This window comes from Neolamprologus brichardi, chromosome 8, assembly GCF_056152115.1.
Source record: "Neolamprologus brichardi isolate AB-2024 chromosome 8, ASM5615211v1, whole genome shotgun sequence".
Classification (NCBI taxonomy): domain Eukaryota; kingdom Metazoa; phylum Chordata; class Actinopteri; order Cichliformes; family Cichlidae; genus Neolamprologus; species Neolamprologus brichardi.
The window spans coordinates 350171-367632 of NC_142111.1; the positions used below are offsets into that span (position 1 = coordinate 350171).

General features: G+C 42.3%; 1 protein-coding gene across 1 annotated transcript in view; it reads left to right on the forward strand.

Annotated features, from left to right (window-relative positions):
• Positions 1-17462, forward strand: part of ryr2a (ryanodine receptor 2a (cardiac)) — a 264075-nt gene that overhangs the window by 202756 nt on the left and 43857 nt on the right. Inside the window, exons 90-92 of the mRNA XM_087845211.1 lie at positions 15159-15239; positions 16150-16238; positions 16890-17018. Of these exons, the coding sequence (XP_087701337.1) occupies positions 15159-15239; positions 16150-16238; positions 16890-17018 (299 nt within the window). The remainder of the gene's footprint in view (positions 1-15158; positions 15240-16149; positions 16239-16889; positions 17019-17462) is intronic.

Consider the following 17462-nt stretch of genomic DNA (forward strand, 5'->3'; position numbering starts at 1 on the left):
TGACAATGATCAGTTAATAAATTACACTGCCTTAGCAGCACCTGGCTGCTAATTAACCTTAATCCTAACTATGCTCTTAGTTCTAACATAAATTTACTGTGGTGTATCAAATCGTTGAAAAGCTGAGTTTGATTTCTCTAGCCAAAACCAGGCCTTACTACTGTCACACCTGTTTCCAATCAAGAAATCACATAAATAAGACCTACCTGAGCAAGTAGAGTACACCAAAAGATCCTCAAAACCAGATATCATGCTGCCATCCAAGGAAATTTAGGAACAGGTGACAAAAAAAGTAATTAAGATCTCTCAGTCTGGAAAAGGAAAAGCCATTTCTTAAACCTGTAGGACTCGAACGAACCACAGTGAGAGCCATTATCGACAGATAGCGAAAACAAGGAACAGTGACAAACCTTCTCAGGAGTGACCAGCCGACCAAAGTTAACCCAAGACTGCAGCAACAACTCATCTAAGAGGTGACAAAGACCCCAGAACAACATCCAAAGAGCTGTAGGCCTCATTTGCCTCAGTTTGTGTTCATGACTCCATCATAAGAAAGAGACTGGGCAAAAAAGGCCTGCATGGCAGAGTTCCAAGACAAAAACCACTGCTGTTAAAAGGAACATAAAGGCTTGTCTCAGTTTTGCCTGAAAACATCTTGATGATTCCCAAGACCTTTGGGAAAATAGTCTGGGGACTGACTGATGAGACAAAAGTTTAACTTTTTAGAAGGTGTGTGTCCCGTTAGATCTGGTGTAAAAGTAACACAGCATTTCAGAAAAGAAAATCATACCAACAGTAAAATATGGTGATGGTAGTGTGATGTTCCAGGACTGTTTTGCTGCCTCAGGACAGAAGACTTGCTGTGTAAATGGAACCATGAATTCTGTTGTCTACCAAAACATCCTGAAGGAGAATGTCCGGACATATGTTTGTGTCCCCAAGCTGAAGTGCACTTGGGTTCTGCAGCATGACAATGATCCAAAATACACCAGCAAGTCCACCTCTTAATACTTACAAAGTGGCTTAATGAAAGTCCTGACCTGAATTCCACTGAGATGCTGTGGCTCATTGCCAGTTTGATAATCTGAAACATCTAAATGTGAAAAACGTATAAAAAATAGGAGCTCAAGAAGGGGGCAAACAGTTCTTCACACCACTGTATATCCGTGATCTCATTCTTATAGTCACTACCCATAGCTCATGATCATAGGTGAGGGTAGGGATGTAGATCGACCAGTAAGTTCACAAAAGAAATGTAGACTGGCTGGGCAAACTCCCACTCACTCTGAAATATCCGTAGGAGGATGAAGAGCTGGTCCAGTATTCCACGACCAGTACAAAAACAGCACTGTTCCTCCTGTATCTGAGGTTTGACTAATAACTTTCCACTACACTACTATAGACCTTCCCAGAGAGGCTGAGGAGTGTGATGCCCCTGTGGTTGAAGTACACACTCTAGCCCACCTTCTTAAAGCCCCCAGAGGCACATCTGCAGATTTCCATGCAATGTGTCAACCAGGACAACTCAGGGCCTTTAGGAATTTAGGATTCCTAACCACTTTGAGGCAGTCTTTTTCCATGGCCTCACTGAACTCCTCCCACACATAAGATTTTGCTTCATCTATCACCCGAGCACAAAAACAGCTGAAAGGTATGTGGCTCTGCTGGTACCTGTCAGCTGCTTCCAAAGTCCCTAAGGCTACACAAGCCCTGTAGGACTTCTTCAGCTTGATCTCTCCCTTCATCTCCAGCACCCACCATCTGGTTTGGGGATTACCATCATGACAGGTACCAACCACCTTGCCCCTTTCAGCATGCCCAACAATGGAGGTTGTTGAGCAACCTCCAACAGCATTCCTTCGTCCCTCGGAAGGCTGGAGGTGAGAGTCGACAATCTCATGAACCAGGGCTTCTGGCAGGTGTTTTCAGCACACCTTCACAATTCTGTCCAGCATCCTTCGCCGCCACCTGATTAAACCCACCGCCAGGTGATGATCAGTTGACAGCTGAGCTCCTCACTTCACCTGATTTTCCAGAACATACAGCCACAGATCTGATGATAGGGTCGCAAAATCAATCACGGACCAGTGGACCTGATCATTGAAGTTTCCCAGTAGGACATCTGAGTCACCAGATGAAGCACCCCACCCAGTGACTCCAAGAAGGCTGGGTACTCTGAACTGTTGTTTGTGCTTATGCGCCAAACGACAGAACCCATTCCCTGACCTGAAGACACAGTGAAACAACCCTCTCCTCCACCAGCCAAAACCACAATGTACAGGCACAATGTAAATAATGAAACAGTACGTCTTGTGTTGTTGTTCACCTTAAGATGGATTTCACTAATTTTAAGACCTGATAAGGGTTTTTTTTATGACCTAATTATATAAAGCCTTCAAATTGAAAGGGGATGTACTTTCTTCTTCATGACTATACACACAGAGATACTCACACATTATATATGTATATATATGCACTGCTTAAAGTTAAAGGAACACTTTGAAAACATTGGATCCCAATGGGGTAAAAACCATGCTAGATATCTACTAATCTACTAATATAAACTGGGTAATGTGTTAGCAATGAAAGGACATTCATTGGAAATGAAACCAATGAAATCAGAGTGAAAAAATAATGTGCGCAGGTTAGTCCATTTTGCTGACATTTCCTTGCAGCAACTCAAACTTGGTAGTTTGTGTGGCCCCCACATGCTTGTATGTATGCCTAACAACATTAGGACATGTTCCTAATGAGATTAAGCACAGTGTCCTGGGGGATCTCCTCCCAGATCAAGACCAGGCCATCAGTGAGCTCCTGGGCCGTTGGAGGTGCAATCTAACAAGGTTGGATGGACTGAATGTAGTACATAGTACAAGTACCTGAGGTATACTGTTGGATTAGGTCTGGTGAACATAGGGGCCTGACTAGTCAGTGGTATCACTTCTTTCATCCTCCAGGAACTGCTTGCATACTCTCACCACATGAGGCCATTGTCATGCACCAGGACCCACTGAACGACCATAGCGTCTGACAGGGCCTGACTTCCAATAGGTATCATCCCGATACCTGTTGGCAGTCAGGGTGCTATAGAGATTGAAAATGTGACGTCATTCAGGGGTAAAACCGCAAAGGATTCTGGGAACACGTGGCAAGCGGTACTAGCGCACGCAGGCTTCCAATTGAAATCAGTTACACAGCGATAAAAAGAAACACAAAAAATGGCAAGAAGCTGTTGTATTATTAACTGCAAGAGCCGGTCGCATGACAGCCACGGGAAGCCGACGGGTAAAAAGATCGGTTGTTATCGGATTACGTCGTTGAAGAGAAATTGTTCGAGCCATGTTTCCGAAGTAACAAAGAGGCGATGGATGGCCTGGATTGCAGCCATTCGAAGACCAAATATAATGTCCCAGAACACTCCAGCTCACATGTTAGTCTGCTCCAAGCATTCCCACAAAGGTCAGTGTTTTGTAGTAGTTAATACGTCATTTTTCATAACATAATTGGCGATATAGGTTACAAGCAAGTCTGGCGCTGAACAGAAATTGTCGCTATGCTCCTTTGTTTATTGTGCATAAATAGTGAATTGTCCTGACACAATATTGCGTTTCGCTTCATTTATTACCATGGTACACTGACAAAAACATATACTTTTATTCACAGGATAAAACAGGTTTTTTTGTATCACTAATTGTCCAGTGCGATTACAGCATACAATATTATTGTCACTGTTACATTTCTGTAACGCGTACCAGAAATTATTTCCACTACTAATTAATTACCGTTGAGCTCAAAGGTCCTATTAATAAACGGTTAACGAATGTGTATTTATGAAGACGATTTGTGAGACTGGTAAACTTACGATGGTCTTTCGTTCTACACGGTGCATTTCAAGGTCCTGTACCCATCCGTCGGTAAACTGTACCTGGGCTTGTTGCAGTGACCTGAAGTTACTAAACTTCATGAGTATATGCACTCAGTCCAAAAACCGTATAATTATAAATATGAGCGTGGTGAAAGTTGGGCAGCACGCTAACGTCTTTTGTCCACTCTGTGTGCTCATAAGGGTCTAACCCTTTCACTCCTTTGATTTTTTCCTCCTATCTTTTCTTTGACTTTTCATCAAGTCTGTCTTTGTACAGACCGACATTGTTCTCCTTCGTTTTGTACATACCTTTTTTGGGGGGCAAAGAGAAAGCAAGAAGGTATTGGAACCGGAGAATGAAGGTTTTGCGGTGCTGCAAATGCTTGCATTTGATGCATTGCTTTGATTGTTTTGCCACTAGTACCCGGCATGCAATGCGCGAAAGTCACATGGTCTGTCAATCTCTATTGCCTATCCTGGTGGTCTGTGTGTTTGTCCATCAATATGCCTTCTCAGACTATCACTGACCCCCCATCACTAAACCATTCATGCTGATGTTACAGGCAGCATAACGTTCTCCACTGCATCTCCAGACCCTTTCACATCTGTCACACGTGTCAAGGGTAACTTAATCTCATCTGTGAAAAGCTGAAATGCTGAATGGTGTTACCGGCAGCATAACATATGATTGTTTGGCCGATAAGTTCACACCAGTGACCATTTTGTAGGTCTGGCAGTGCTCAACATGTTCCTACTGATGGGTTATGGTCCTTTTACAGTGCAGTCCTTCTAGAGTAGCTCCCTATCTTCTGAAATCTCCTCCATGCTCTTGACTCTGCTAGGAGACACAGCAAATGTTCTGGAAATGGCACGTATTAATGTGCATCCTGAAGGAGTTGAACTACCTGTCCCCTGTAGGGTCAGCTCTATAAGATAACACCAAAGCAGCTAAACTGATCAACAACACTCTCCGTTACTTAACTCACTATACCATATACCATATACCGTAGGTTAACTGCCTTGATGGTATCTTGATGGTATACTTGGATTAAAAAGTGTTCCTTTAATATATATATATACAGTGGGGCAAAAAAGTATTTAGTCAGCCACCGATTGTGCAAGTTCCCCCACTTAAAATGATGACAGAGGTCAGTAATTTGCACCAGAGGTACACTTCAACTGTGAGAGACAGAATGTGAAAAAAAAATCCATGAATTCACATGGTAGGATTTGTAAAGAATTTATTCGTAAATCAGGGTGGAAAATAAGTATTTGGTCACCTCAAACAAGGAAAATCCCTGGCTCTCACAGACCTGTAACGTCTTCTGTAAGAAGCTTTTCTGTCCCCCACTCGTTACCTGTATGAATGGCACCTGTTTGACCTCATCATCTGTATAAAAGACACCTGTCCACAGCCTCAACCAGTCAGACTCCAAACTCCGCCATGGCCAAGACCAAAGAGCTTTCGAAGGACACCAGGAAAAGAATTGTAGACCTGCACCAGACTGGGAAGAGTGAATCTACAATAGGCAAGCAGCTTGGTGTGAAAAAATCAACTGTGGGAGCAATCATCAGAAAATGGAAGACATACAAGACCACTGATAATCTCCCTCGATCTGGGGCTCCACGCAAGATCTCATCCCGTGCGGTCAAAATGATCATGAGAACGGTGAGCAAAGATCCCAGAACCACACGGGGGGACCTGGTGAATGACCTGCAGAGAGCTGGGACCAAAGTAACAAAGGTCACCATCAGTAACACACTACAACGGCAGGGAATCAAATCCCGCAGTGCCAGACGTGTTCCGCTGCTGAAGCCAGTGCATGTCCAGGCCCGTCTGAAGTTTGCCAGAGAGCACATGGATGATACAGCAGAGGATTGGGAGAATGTCATGTGGTCAGATGAAACCAAAGTAGAACTTTTTGGTATAAACTCAACTCGTCGTGTTTGGAGGAAGAAGAATACTGAGTTGCATCCCAAGAACACCATACCTACTGTGAAGCATGGGGGTGGAAACATCATGCTATGGGGCTGTTTTTCTGCCAAGGGGACAGGACGACTGATCCGTGTTAAGGACAGAATGAATGGGGCCAAGTATCGTGAGATTTTGAGCCAAAACCTCCTTCCATCAGTGAGAACTTTGAAGATGAAACGAGGCTGGGTCTTCCAACATGACAATGATCCAAAACACACCGCCCGGGCAACAAAGGAGTGGCTCCGTAAGAAGCATTTGAAAGTCCTGGAGTGGCCTAGCCAGTCTCCAGACCTCAACCCCATAGAAAATCTGTGGTGGGAGTTGAAAGTCCGTGTTGCTCGGCGACAGCCCCAAAACATCACTGCTCTTGAGAAGATCTGCATGGAGGAATGGGCCAAAATACCAGCTACTGTGTGTGCAAACCTGGTAAAGACCTATAGTAAACATTTGACCTCTGTTATTGCCAACAAAGGTTATGTTACAAAGTATTGAGTTGTATTTTTGTTATTGACCAAATACTTATTTTCCACCCTGATTTACGAATAAATTCTTTACAAATCCTACCATGTGAATTCATGGATTTTTTTTTCACATTCTGTCTCTCACAGTTGAAGTGTACCTCTGGTGCAAATTACTGACCTCTGTCATCATTTTAAGTGGGGGAACTTGCACAATCAGTGGCTGACTAAATACTTTTTTGCCCCACTGTATATATATATAATGTGTGTGTATGTATGTATAAAATAAACGAATTAATTGCAGCCCTTCTCATTTCTAATCTTTTGGTACATTTCGCCCTCTTCAGTCTTCCTTCCTTTTCTTTTTCCTTTTGAATGTTGCACTTGAGACATGAAAGTGGCTGTTTTTGGCCATGCTGCTCTGCCAGTTTTGTGAAATCTGAACCATCTTTTCTTCCTTACCCTCTTTTTCTCTCCATTTACTGGCTGAGATGTGTTCTGTACTCACTGTATTTGTTCATTGTATGTTAACAAAACTTGAATAACCATGATCTTATAACTGATTTTTTTTTAGATTTTATGTTTGAACTTATTTTCACCCCAGTATTGTGTCTTAAGCTCATGGTTTGGTTGTATATGTTGTATGTGTGTCTATAACTTGTAACATTTTTAATAGACTAGAAGTGCTTTCATTTTTATCTTTAGTCAGTTTTAAGCAAGACTTTAACATACCTATGTTATTGCCTTTACACTACCAGTTGTTTAAGTTTCATTGTAAGGACATGAAAAGACAAAGAGTTAGGGAACTGTTGGCTGTTATTTATACATTTGTGTTGATGCTATCTGTGATCTACTAACAGTTTATATACAAAAGCACCACCAATTGATTTTATTTCTGACAGCATTCTTCCAAGAGCAGTGCAAATATGTGCGTGAGGGAGTAACAGTACACCAGTAGAAAGTGTAAGTGCAGGTTTTACATTTGTGCGTTTCTCTGAAAAAGTATAGTAAGTGAGATCAATGTGGGGAGGCTGGAGGAGAATCTATATTATTCATATAAAAGCATATACATATGTTAGAAATTTTTGTGGTCTTTTTTGTGGTCTTCAGTCCTGAGACTCCAGACCATTTATAAATCTAACCCTAAGTCTTACGATTGAGCTATTTTATCCATCCAAGAATTTAATCCTGCCATTGTAGCACAAGGTGATTATGTAGAAGTCCATGGGGAAAAAAACCTTGGCTCGCATGAGCTGTGCTCTCAGTAAACAATGTGGAATTGTTTGGCCAGAGAAGTTCACACCAGTAGCGTGCTGGGGGTCAATTTTTAGGTCTCTGGTAGTCCTCATCCTGTTCCTCCTTGCACAAAGAAAAAGAGCCCAGTTTAAGTCCAGCTTATAGTTCTGTTTAGAATAAATTCATGTGTTAACGTGTGAACTATTGTTACCAATCAGCCGTAAAAGGCTACAGGGAGGGGGTATTGTCATCACAACGCAAAAATCTTGTGAATGCAATAAAGACGGAAGTCGTTCTGAATTTGTAGTAAATGCATCTATGAGTTCGAATCCCACTGACCTTAATGTCAAGGTAAAAGTCAGAGGTCGAGTTTTCTGAAAATCATTCAAGAGAAAGTCACCCATATATATATATATATATATATATATATATATATATATATATATATATATATATATATATATATATATATATATATATATATATATATATATATATATATATATATATAGGACCAGACCCCAGATCAGGTTCATCTTGCAGAGCCTGCTGGATGGTCTCGTTAATCTCCCAAGTTTTATGGCTAACAACTCCCGGTCTACATTATAGTTTTGCTTCGAGAGAGAGAGAAGAGAGAGAGGCAAGAGAAAAAGGTGCATGCCTGTAACTTGGCTTTAGGACCTGAATATTGTGACAAAACAGCCCCAATCCCTGAATCTGAAGCATCTACCTCTATGATGAAAGGCATAGTGGAGTTTGGATGAATAGGGGCTGAGGTGAGCAGATGTTCCAGTCTTTTGAAATTGGCCTCAGCCTCCGGGTTCCAGAGAAAAGGTTGTTTGGTGGAGGTGAGAGTGGTGAGGGGTGCAGATACATGGCTATATTTTCATATGAAGCGGTGATAGAAATGGGCTAATCCAAGAAAGCGCTTGAGGTGTTTACAGGACGTTGGGGTAGGCCAGTCCGCCATGGCTTGGATCTGGGCGGGTCCGTCTTCACCTGCCCTTCTGCAAGAACATAACCAAGAAAAGTCACTGAGAGGGAGTGAAATTCACGCTTTTTAGCTTTAACCTAGAGTCAGTTTTTCAGCAGGCGCTGTAGGACGGCTTGGACGTGAACTTGGTGTTCCTCTCTATTCCTGGAAAAGATCAAGATGTCATCCAGATAGACAAGTACAAATTAGTTGAGAAAGTCTCTTAGTACATCATTGATCAGAGCTTGGAATACTTATGGTGTATTTGTGAGTCCAAAAGGCATGACTAAATATTCAAAATGGCCCAGTGGTGTGTTAACCTCTTAAACCCCAAGCCTACCTGATCTCCTGCCTTTTGCCCCCGTATCAGGGGGCGTTGGGGCTTAAGAGGTTAAAGGCTTTCTTCCATTCTTTCTTCTCCCGGATGTGGATTAGATGGTAAGCATTGCAGAGATCTAGTTTTGTGAAAATGGTGGAACTGATTAGTGGGAGGGGGTATTTGTTTTTTATGGTTATTTCATTGAGGCCCCTGTAATCTATGCATGGCCGAAGGGTCTTATCCTTCTTTTCAATGAAGAAAAGTGTGTGGTGCCTCTGTGTTGCTGATCACCTTGTCAGATACACATTTTCAAAGACGCACATATTGTGGTCTTCCTGTCAGGTAATTAACAATCCAGGACACGAGAGGCATCCACCTGCGTCATTGTCAGCTTATCACCAAGCAGGGTCAGCCTGATGGTGTTGAATGCACTGGAAGTTGAAAAACATGACTCTCACAGTGCTCGCCAGCTGGTCCAGATGGGCGTAGACACAATTGAGCAGGTAGATGATGGCATCCTGCGCTATGAGGCAGCGCTGGTAAGCAAACTGAAGAGAATCCTTATGTGGCCTCACAATAGATCGGAGCTGGTCAAGAATGAGTCTTTCCAGGGTCTTCATGATGTGAGAAGTCAGTGCCACAGGCCTGTAATCCTGGGGCCACTGGGACGTGGTGTCTTTGGTATAGGAAAGAGGTATGACGTCTTCCACAGCACTGGGACCCTCTGCAGACTCAGACTCAGTACCCAGTCTTTGGGTGTCTTATTTCAAGATGTTCAAAATGCAGGCTGCAAAGAGACTTGACAAAGGTGGCCCAACTGAAAGCAGGACCACAGAGGGTTTCTGAGCAATGGGAGTGTGGGGTGAAAAGTGTTGCAACACAATGGTTTAGCTGAAGGAATGTGGCATAAGTCAGAAAACTGTTACCTGACTTTGTTCACTTGCGCACTACTTTCCAAGGCCTGTTAGGCTCCAGGGTAAAACATCTTGTCTGGAATTATAGGCAGCTTTTTCCTGCATCTCTCAGATGCCGAGGGGACTAGATAAGCTACACTTACTGTCTTGCCAAGATCAAGTTAGAAACTAGGGATTTGCATATCTAGTCAACTAGCTGACTAATTGTTGCTGTTGTTACTAGTTAGTACCAGAGTTAGTTGTTGAATCTAACTGTTAAAATTTTAATCGATGTAAAATGTTTTCATATTATATTAAACGTTGGTTTGTTTTAAGTGTTCTTCATCCTCTCTGCCTGGACTATAACGTGTAATGTTGATAATTCACAATGCGCTGTGCAGCACAGCGGTATGATTCATCATTGAAGAACGTGATTAATGGTTTAAAACACCTTTGTTATTAGTTTTTGACATCTTCCATTAAACAGTTCTCAAATATAACTTAATATCTTAGTGTTTCTTAGTTTTAGACTATTTGGTTAGTCAACTTTTTTCCCCACAGTTAGTTGACTAAGAACATAGTTCTTATTAGAAACCTAATGTCTGGAACAAAGTATCAGTCAAGGGTACCAGTAGTAGTAGAGGTATCAGTAGAGGTAACATAAACAACCAACTCATAAATGTGAGAAGATCAATATTACTGGGTGTCAGGCCGTTTTATCAGATTGCATGCATCGCCTACGTCATGCGTGGGACTTATGGCAAATCTTCAGCATGTGAATTGTCAAGAGATTTATTCTAAAAGACACTTCTTCAGCTGCGAGTCAGAGAGTGAAGACACACATGCTGCAGTTTTTACTTGCAGGGGTGGTCACAGAGCGCTCACATCAGAGTGATGAAGTGCGCTCTGTTACTGCTCTGGTCTTTATTTATATACAAAAGTAATACAATAGTGAATACATCTGTTCATAGACAGAGGAATGTTAGTGCGTATGTATGTGCGTATGCAGGTGTATATGTGTGTTGTGGGATTCAGAAGGGAGTGAAGACAAGAGTGGTTCAGCTCTTATTATCGCTGTGGGAAGAAACTAAGAAAGAGAACAGAAGTTTTTGTAGTGAACAACAGTCTAACACATCTAAAAGGTCATCATGCAGTATTCTGTCATATGCAAACTTATATCATTAAAAGCTTATACTGACTACTAAGTACAACTTTCCATTGACATGAACAATGGATAACCAGTATTGCACACTTTCTTTGTCAGTCAGCATAAAATAAATTGAACCATATTTTACTTCATTTAACTAAAAATTGACCGACCGTGTTGTAGAGCAAAGGCTTTGTTTTTCACTGTCTTGACTCGAGCTGAAGGATAACCTATCCCTTAAATTTGAGCTAATAGGGAGAGTCAGTAGCACACTGCTGTAAAGAATGAGTGAGTTGGATTCGTAACACCAGATAAAACGAAAGCTACAGAGCAACAATTACACAAAGGGAATGTAACATAGTTATCATGTATCATGTTCTTTGTGTTTAAAAAAAAGGAAACAAAAAAAAAACATGACTATTCATCAAACTGATAAATACTATGCCAAAGTGGCATTGTTGTCAAAATGTTTGCATGCCATTATTACTCGTTTCTAGCACGTGTTATATATTATAAGAACGATTTTTACTCTTTAAGTGTGATAAATAAAACAAACGTTCTGAAATTTTGGTGGAACTGATCTATCGTGCCCTTTAACAAGTATTATCCAGAGTCCCGATTTTGTATTTTTTTTGTATATTTGTCATACTTTATGTTTCAGATCAACAAACAGTTTTTATCCCTCAGTGGTAAAAAGGTTAATGGAATATTGTCATCACCCTACTGGACACTGTGTGAACGGGATAACTTGAGAATGAGGGAATGTAGAATTTTTAAATTGACACCATGAATGCATTTACTAAAAATCTCAGACAAGTTTGTATCTTGGTGAACGGAGATCAGGTGATCAGAGGTCAGGTTTTCTGAAATCTCCATCCATCCATCCATCTTCCTCCGCTTTATCCAAGGCAGGGTCGCGGGGGCTGCAGCCTAAGCAGAGAAGCCCAGCCCTCCCTCTCCCCAGCCACCTCCTCCAGCTTATCCGGGGGAACACCAAGGCGTTCCCAGGCCAGCCGAGAGATATAATCTCTCCAGCGTGTCCTGGGTCTGCCGCGGGGCCTCCTCCTGGTGGGATATGCCTGGAACACCTCACCCAGGAGGCGCCCAGGAGGCATCCTTGTCAGATGCCCGAACCACCTCAGCTGGCTCCTTTCGATGTGGAGCAGCAGCGGCTCTACTCTGAGCCCCTCCCGGATGGCCGAACTTCTCACCCTATCTCTAAGGGAGAGGCCAGCCACCCTTCGGAGGAAGCTCATTTCTGCCGCTTGTATCCGCGATCTCGTCCTTTCGGTCACTACCCACAGCTCGTGGCCATAGGTGAGGGTAGGGACGTAGATCGACCGGTAAATTGAGAGCTTCACTTTTACACTCAGCTCCCTCTTCACCACGACGAACCGGTGCAGTGTCCGCATTACTGCAGCTGCAGCCCCAATCCGTCTGTTGATCTCCGGCTCCCTTCTCCCATCACTCGCGAACAAGACCCCGAGATACTTGAACTCCTCCACTTGGGGCAGGAACTCATCCCTGACCCGGAGTGGGCACTCCACCCTTTTCCGGCTGAGAACCATGGCCTCAGATTTGGAGGTGCTGATCCTCATTCCCGCTGCTTCACACTCGGCTGCGAACCGCTCCAGTGCGAGCTGGAGGCCCTCACCTGATGAAGCCAACAGAACCACATCATCCGCAAAAATCAGAGATTGCCGGCAATGCGAACCAAGCTCTTGCAATGGTTGTATAGGGATCGAATGGCCCGTAGCAATGGGCCAGACACCCCATACTCCCGCAACACCTCCCACAGGACACCCCGAGGGACACGGTCGAATGCCTTCTCCAAGTCCACAAAACACATGTAGACTTGTTGGGCAAACTCCCATGCACCCTCAAGTATCCTCGAGAGGATAAAGAGCTGGTCCAGTGTTCCGCGACCAGGACGAAAACCGCATTGTTCCTCCTGTATCCGAGGTTCGACTAGCGGACGAACTCTCCTTTCCAGCACCCTGGCATAGACTTTCCCAGGGAGGCTGAGGAGTGTGATCCCCCTGTAGTTGGAACACACCCTCCGGTCCCCCTTCTTAAAGATGGGGACCACCACCCCGGTCTGCCAGTCCACGGGTACTGTCCCTGATCTCCACGCAACATTGCAGAGGCGTGTCAACCAGGACAGCCCTACAACGTCCAGAGCCTTCACGAACTCGGGGCGGACCTCATCAACACCAGGGGCTCTGCCACCAAGGAGTTGTTTAACTGCCTCAGTGACCTCGCCCCCGGAAATTGGCGGGTCATTCCCCTCATCCCCAGACTCTGCTTCCTCCTCGGAAGACGTGTCAGTGGGATTAAGGAGGTCCTCGAAGTATTCCTTCCACCGCCTGACAATTTTCTCAGTCAACGTCAGCAGCGCTCCGCCAGCACTATACACAGTGCAGGTAGATCACCGCTTTCCCCTCCTGAGACGCCTGACGGTTTGCCAGAACCTCTTCGAGCCAGTCCGAAAGTATTGAAATCTCGTCAACACCATAACTCGGGAAAGAGGTCACCTAGGATTTTCAAATTGATGCCATAGGTCTATCTCTTAAAAGAGGTCTAGTTTTCTAACAATACACAGTTTTTAAATTATCTTTCATTTATCAAGCTGTCCACACCTGCCCTTGTTAAATCACGAATTAACTATTATCAATCGCATTTTTGGGAAGGCTGAGTTTAGTTTATCTGATTACTGTCAGACCTGTGCAATCAAATAATCACTTAATTAGAACCTATGTGACAAAGTGAAGTAGACTAAAAGATCTCACAAAGTATATAATATCATGCCACAATCTAAAAAAAGAAAGAGACTGGGCAAAAAAAGTAACCATGGGAGAGTTCCATTGTGAAAAAAGTAACATTTTTGTCAAATTTGAGTGGCATTACATCTGGCATAAAATTAACATAGTATTTCATGAAAAGAAGATTATACAAACAGCCAAACATTGTGCTGGTAGTTTGATGTTACCTGGGACCTGGATGTCTTGATGTAATTGATGAAAACACGAGTTGTGCTCTCTACTGTCTGGCCATCAGTTCATTTCTCGAAGATCAAGTGCACTCAGGTTATGCAGGATGACACCAGAAGGTCCACCTCTAAATGACTCAAAAACAAAAATAAAGCTGTTGGAGCGGCCTCCACTGTCAAGACTTAAGTCAGATGTAGATGCTTTGGCATGGCCTTAAACAGCCTGTTCATGCTCACAAACCCTGCAGTGTAGCTGAATTAAAATAATTTTGGAAAGAAAAACAGGCCAAAATTCCTCCACAGGGATGTGCAAGAATGATCGCTATTCATCACAAATACATGATTGCAGTTCTTGCTGCCAACCAGTTATAAGGTTGTGCCACTTTCTTATATGAGGCCTGGTGGTTTGGATAGCTTCCCCCCCCGTAACATGTTTACTTGGGTTATTTTTATTTTGTCGAATATTAGAATTTGTTTGATCTGAAACTTTTAAGTTGAACAAATATGCAAAAAATTAAGAAATTGGGAAAGGGGCAAATACTTGTAACTGTATGTATCTGCACTACAAAAATAGTGCTCTGGTTTCAGATGTATACATTTTCTCTCTCTCAGCTCAGTTCAGTGTGTTTTCTTATTGTATGGATGTATTCTTGTAATGTCATGATAGTGATGTATAAGTCACTGTAAAGTGTTGCATATTCCTTCTTTTTCTTTCCCATTCCATCGTTCAAAGCAGCATCCTCACCCAGACAGAGCAGTCGGCCTCAGCTGTGCCATTTTATTACAACAGAAAGCAGTGACCAACATATTCACAGAATGAAAAGAGCTGAAATCCAGTCCTGACTCTAAAATGCTGCAGTGTAGGGACCAGCCCACCATGAACTGTTGTCACTGCCTACTGCTCATCCAAAAGTGTGTGTGTGTGTGTGTGTGTGTGTGCGCGCGTATGTGTGTGTGTTTTCCATGGCCATACATTTTTCACCAACTGAAAGAAAACACAACAATATTACCGCCTCCTCTTTTAATACTTCATTCTCCATCTTCTTGTGTGTCTCTCCCTTTCCTATATGTTGTCTGCTTTTGTTTCCTCTGGTGTGACTTTTTTCTGCGTACGTGTGTCTGTTTATATGAATGTGTGTGTGCATTTATGTATGTGCTTGATCATGCCTGTGTTATTGTGTGTACATTTGTGCATACCTCTGTATGTGCTTGTGAAAATGTGTGTCTGTATGTACATGTGTGTAACCTGTATATGGGCGTGTGTGGTGTGTGTGGTGTGTGTGTGTTTCTTTTCTCTGGCCAGGTGAGAAGGTCATGCAGGATGATGAGTTCACTTGTGACCTTTTCCGCTTCCTGCAGCTGCTCTGTGAAGGACACAACTCAGGTGTGCATAAGTACTTTACAGTGAATTTCACAGGAAAATGGCTAAACATTTTAGGCTACGTCCACACGTACCCGGGTATTTTTGAAAACGCAGATTTTTCTATGCGTTTGTACCTTTCGTCCACACGTAAACGGCGTTTTTTGTCACTGAAAACGGAGATTTTTAAAAACTCCGGCCAGGGTGGATATTTTTGAAAACTCTGTTTTTGCATTTACGTGTGGACGAGAAAAACGCAGAAAACGCAGCGTCAAAGGTGTGCGCATTTTTTGACGTCACACTGTGCGCCACGTTATTGTTTCGGTGAAATGAATTTCTACAATACTGTTACTGTTAATTGTTCTCTCTGCGGTGTTTAAATGCTTACATATACACACAGTTACTGTCCCTCCACACATACGACTCGGTTCTGCTTCTATGCCCCATCTTTGTTTACTATTTCCCACCGAGGCTTCTAGACTTCTGATTGGCCAACATTTCTGCACGGTTAGGAATATATCGCCACCTGCTGCTTTGGCATGTTCCTAGCAGCGTTTTCCTTTATTTCTGCTTTTACGTGTGGACGGGATTATTTTTTAAAACGAAAACGGAAAATCTCCGTTTTCAAAAATACCCGTGTACGTGTGGACGTAGCCTTAGTTTGTGAAAATTTACCAGTCCTCTCACAAAAACATTTTCACTGTTTATGGCTAGATCGTTAATGGGTTGAACCATGTTTTTAAAGAATAGTAGATACCTTAATGCTTAATGTGATTTTATATATGTGAATTACTACTGGTTATTATGGATGGACCAACTGTGATTTCTAAGACATAGCATGGGGCAAAGTATGACACAGATTTGAACTGTGAGACATACTGTGTGTATTCAGTTGAACACATCCCACGCAGAATTTTATGGTATCTTATTTCAGACTTTCAGAACTACTTGAGGACTCAAACGGGAAACAACACAACCGTTAACATCATTATCTCCACTGTTGACTACCTTCTAAGAGTTCAGGTCAGCTTCTTTTACTCACTACTGACAAACATTTCTCATACAGTTTAGACTAAAATAAAAAAGAGGGAATACTGATCACTTTCCTAAAGAACAACACCCTCACTCTGGCCTGCAAAGGCAAAATGCAGTAACGATCTATCGCATCAGCACACTTTCTGCACTCACTGCCATAGAACTGAACCACACAGCTAAAGTCACAGAAAGACGGGTAAAGCTATTGAAATACAGCAAACTGTGAATGAGTCTGCCTTTTATGTTGGAAGGTCTTTCTTTAAGGTTCAGTGAGTTCATCTGATTTTGAGAAAGAATGTTTAGATGGTGTAAATGGTCATTACAAAATACATGTTGTAGAGGTAAACAATATTTTGGTAGCTGTTTTGATGATATGTTATGAGGGTTAATGCCAATAAATGACTTTTATAACTTGTGCTTAGATAGCAGCTCAGCTGATAACATACTACAAACCAGTTATTGACTCTTGTGAGTTCAGTGTAATTGGTAAAACTATTACATAGTTTATTTAGCTAAAAATGTTTTCATTAATATTATTATTATGATTTCCTTTTATGTCTCTTTTGAATACTACTGCTACTACTATCAAAATAGCCCTCTCATATTTCTTCTTATCCTCCTGCATTTATTCTCCTCCAGGAGTCCATCAGTGATTTCTACTGGTATTATTCTGGGAAAGATGTGATTGATGAGCAGGGCCAGCGGAATTTCTCCAAGGCAATAAATGTGGCCAAGCAGGTTTTCAATACCCTCACTGAGTACATCCAGGTAAGGGCATACAATACAGTCATCAGTGTTAAAATGAACATGAAACATTACATGTATAAAGGCTAATTTCAGTGAGGGTCAAAAATTTTCATACATTTAACGTTTTTCTTGCTGGATTTAAGAAATAAGTGTTTAGAGCCTGTTTAGCGCCATCTTGTGCCAGTACAAAACATGATGTCACTTGGTTGTTTTAATGCTAATAGGCTTATCTCAGTTTCCGTTAGCTAATTAGTGACAAAACTCATACCTCAGAAACATTAAAACGATAAAGCAGCCAAAGGGGATCACTTTACCTTGGTTGTAAAGCTGGAGTACCTCAAGGCTCCGTACTTAGACCACTTTTATTTTCTTTACATTTTAATTACTAACCCAATGTCTGTCATAACATCAATACCCAGCTGTATGCAGATAATTCTGTTATTTTTATACAGACAAAGTCCGATA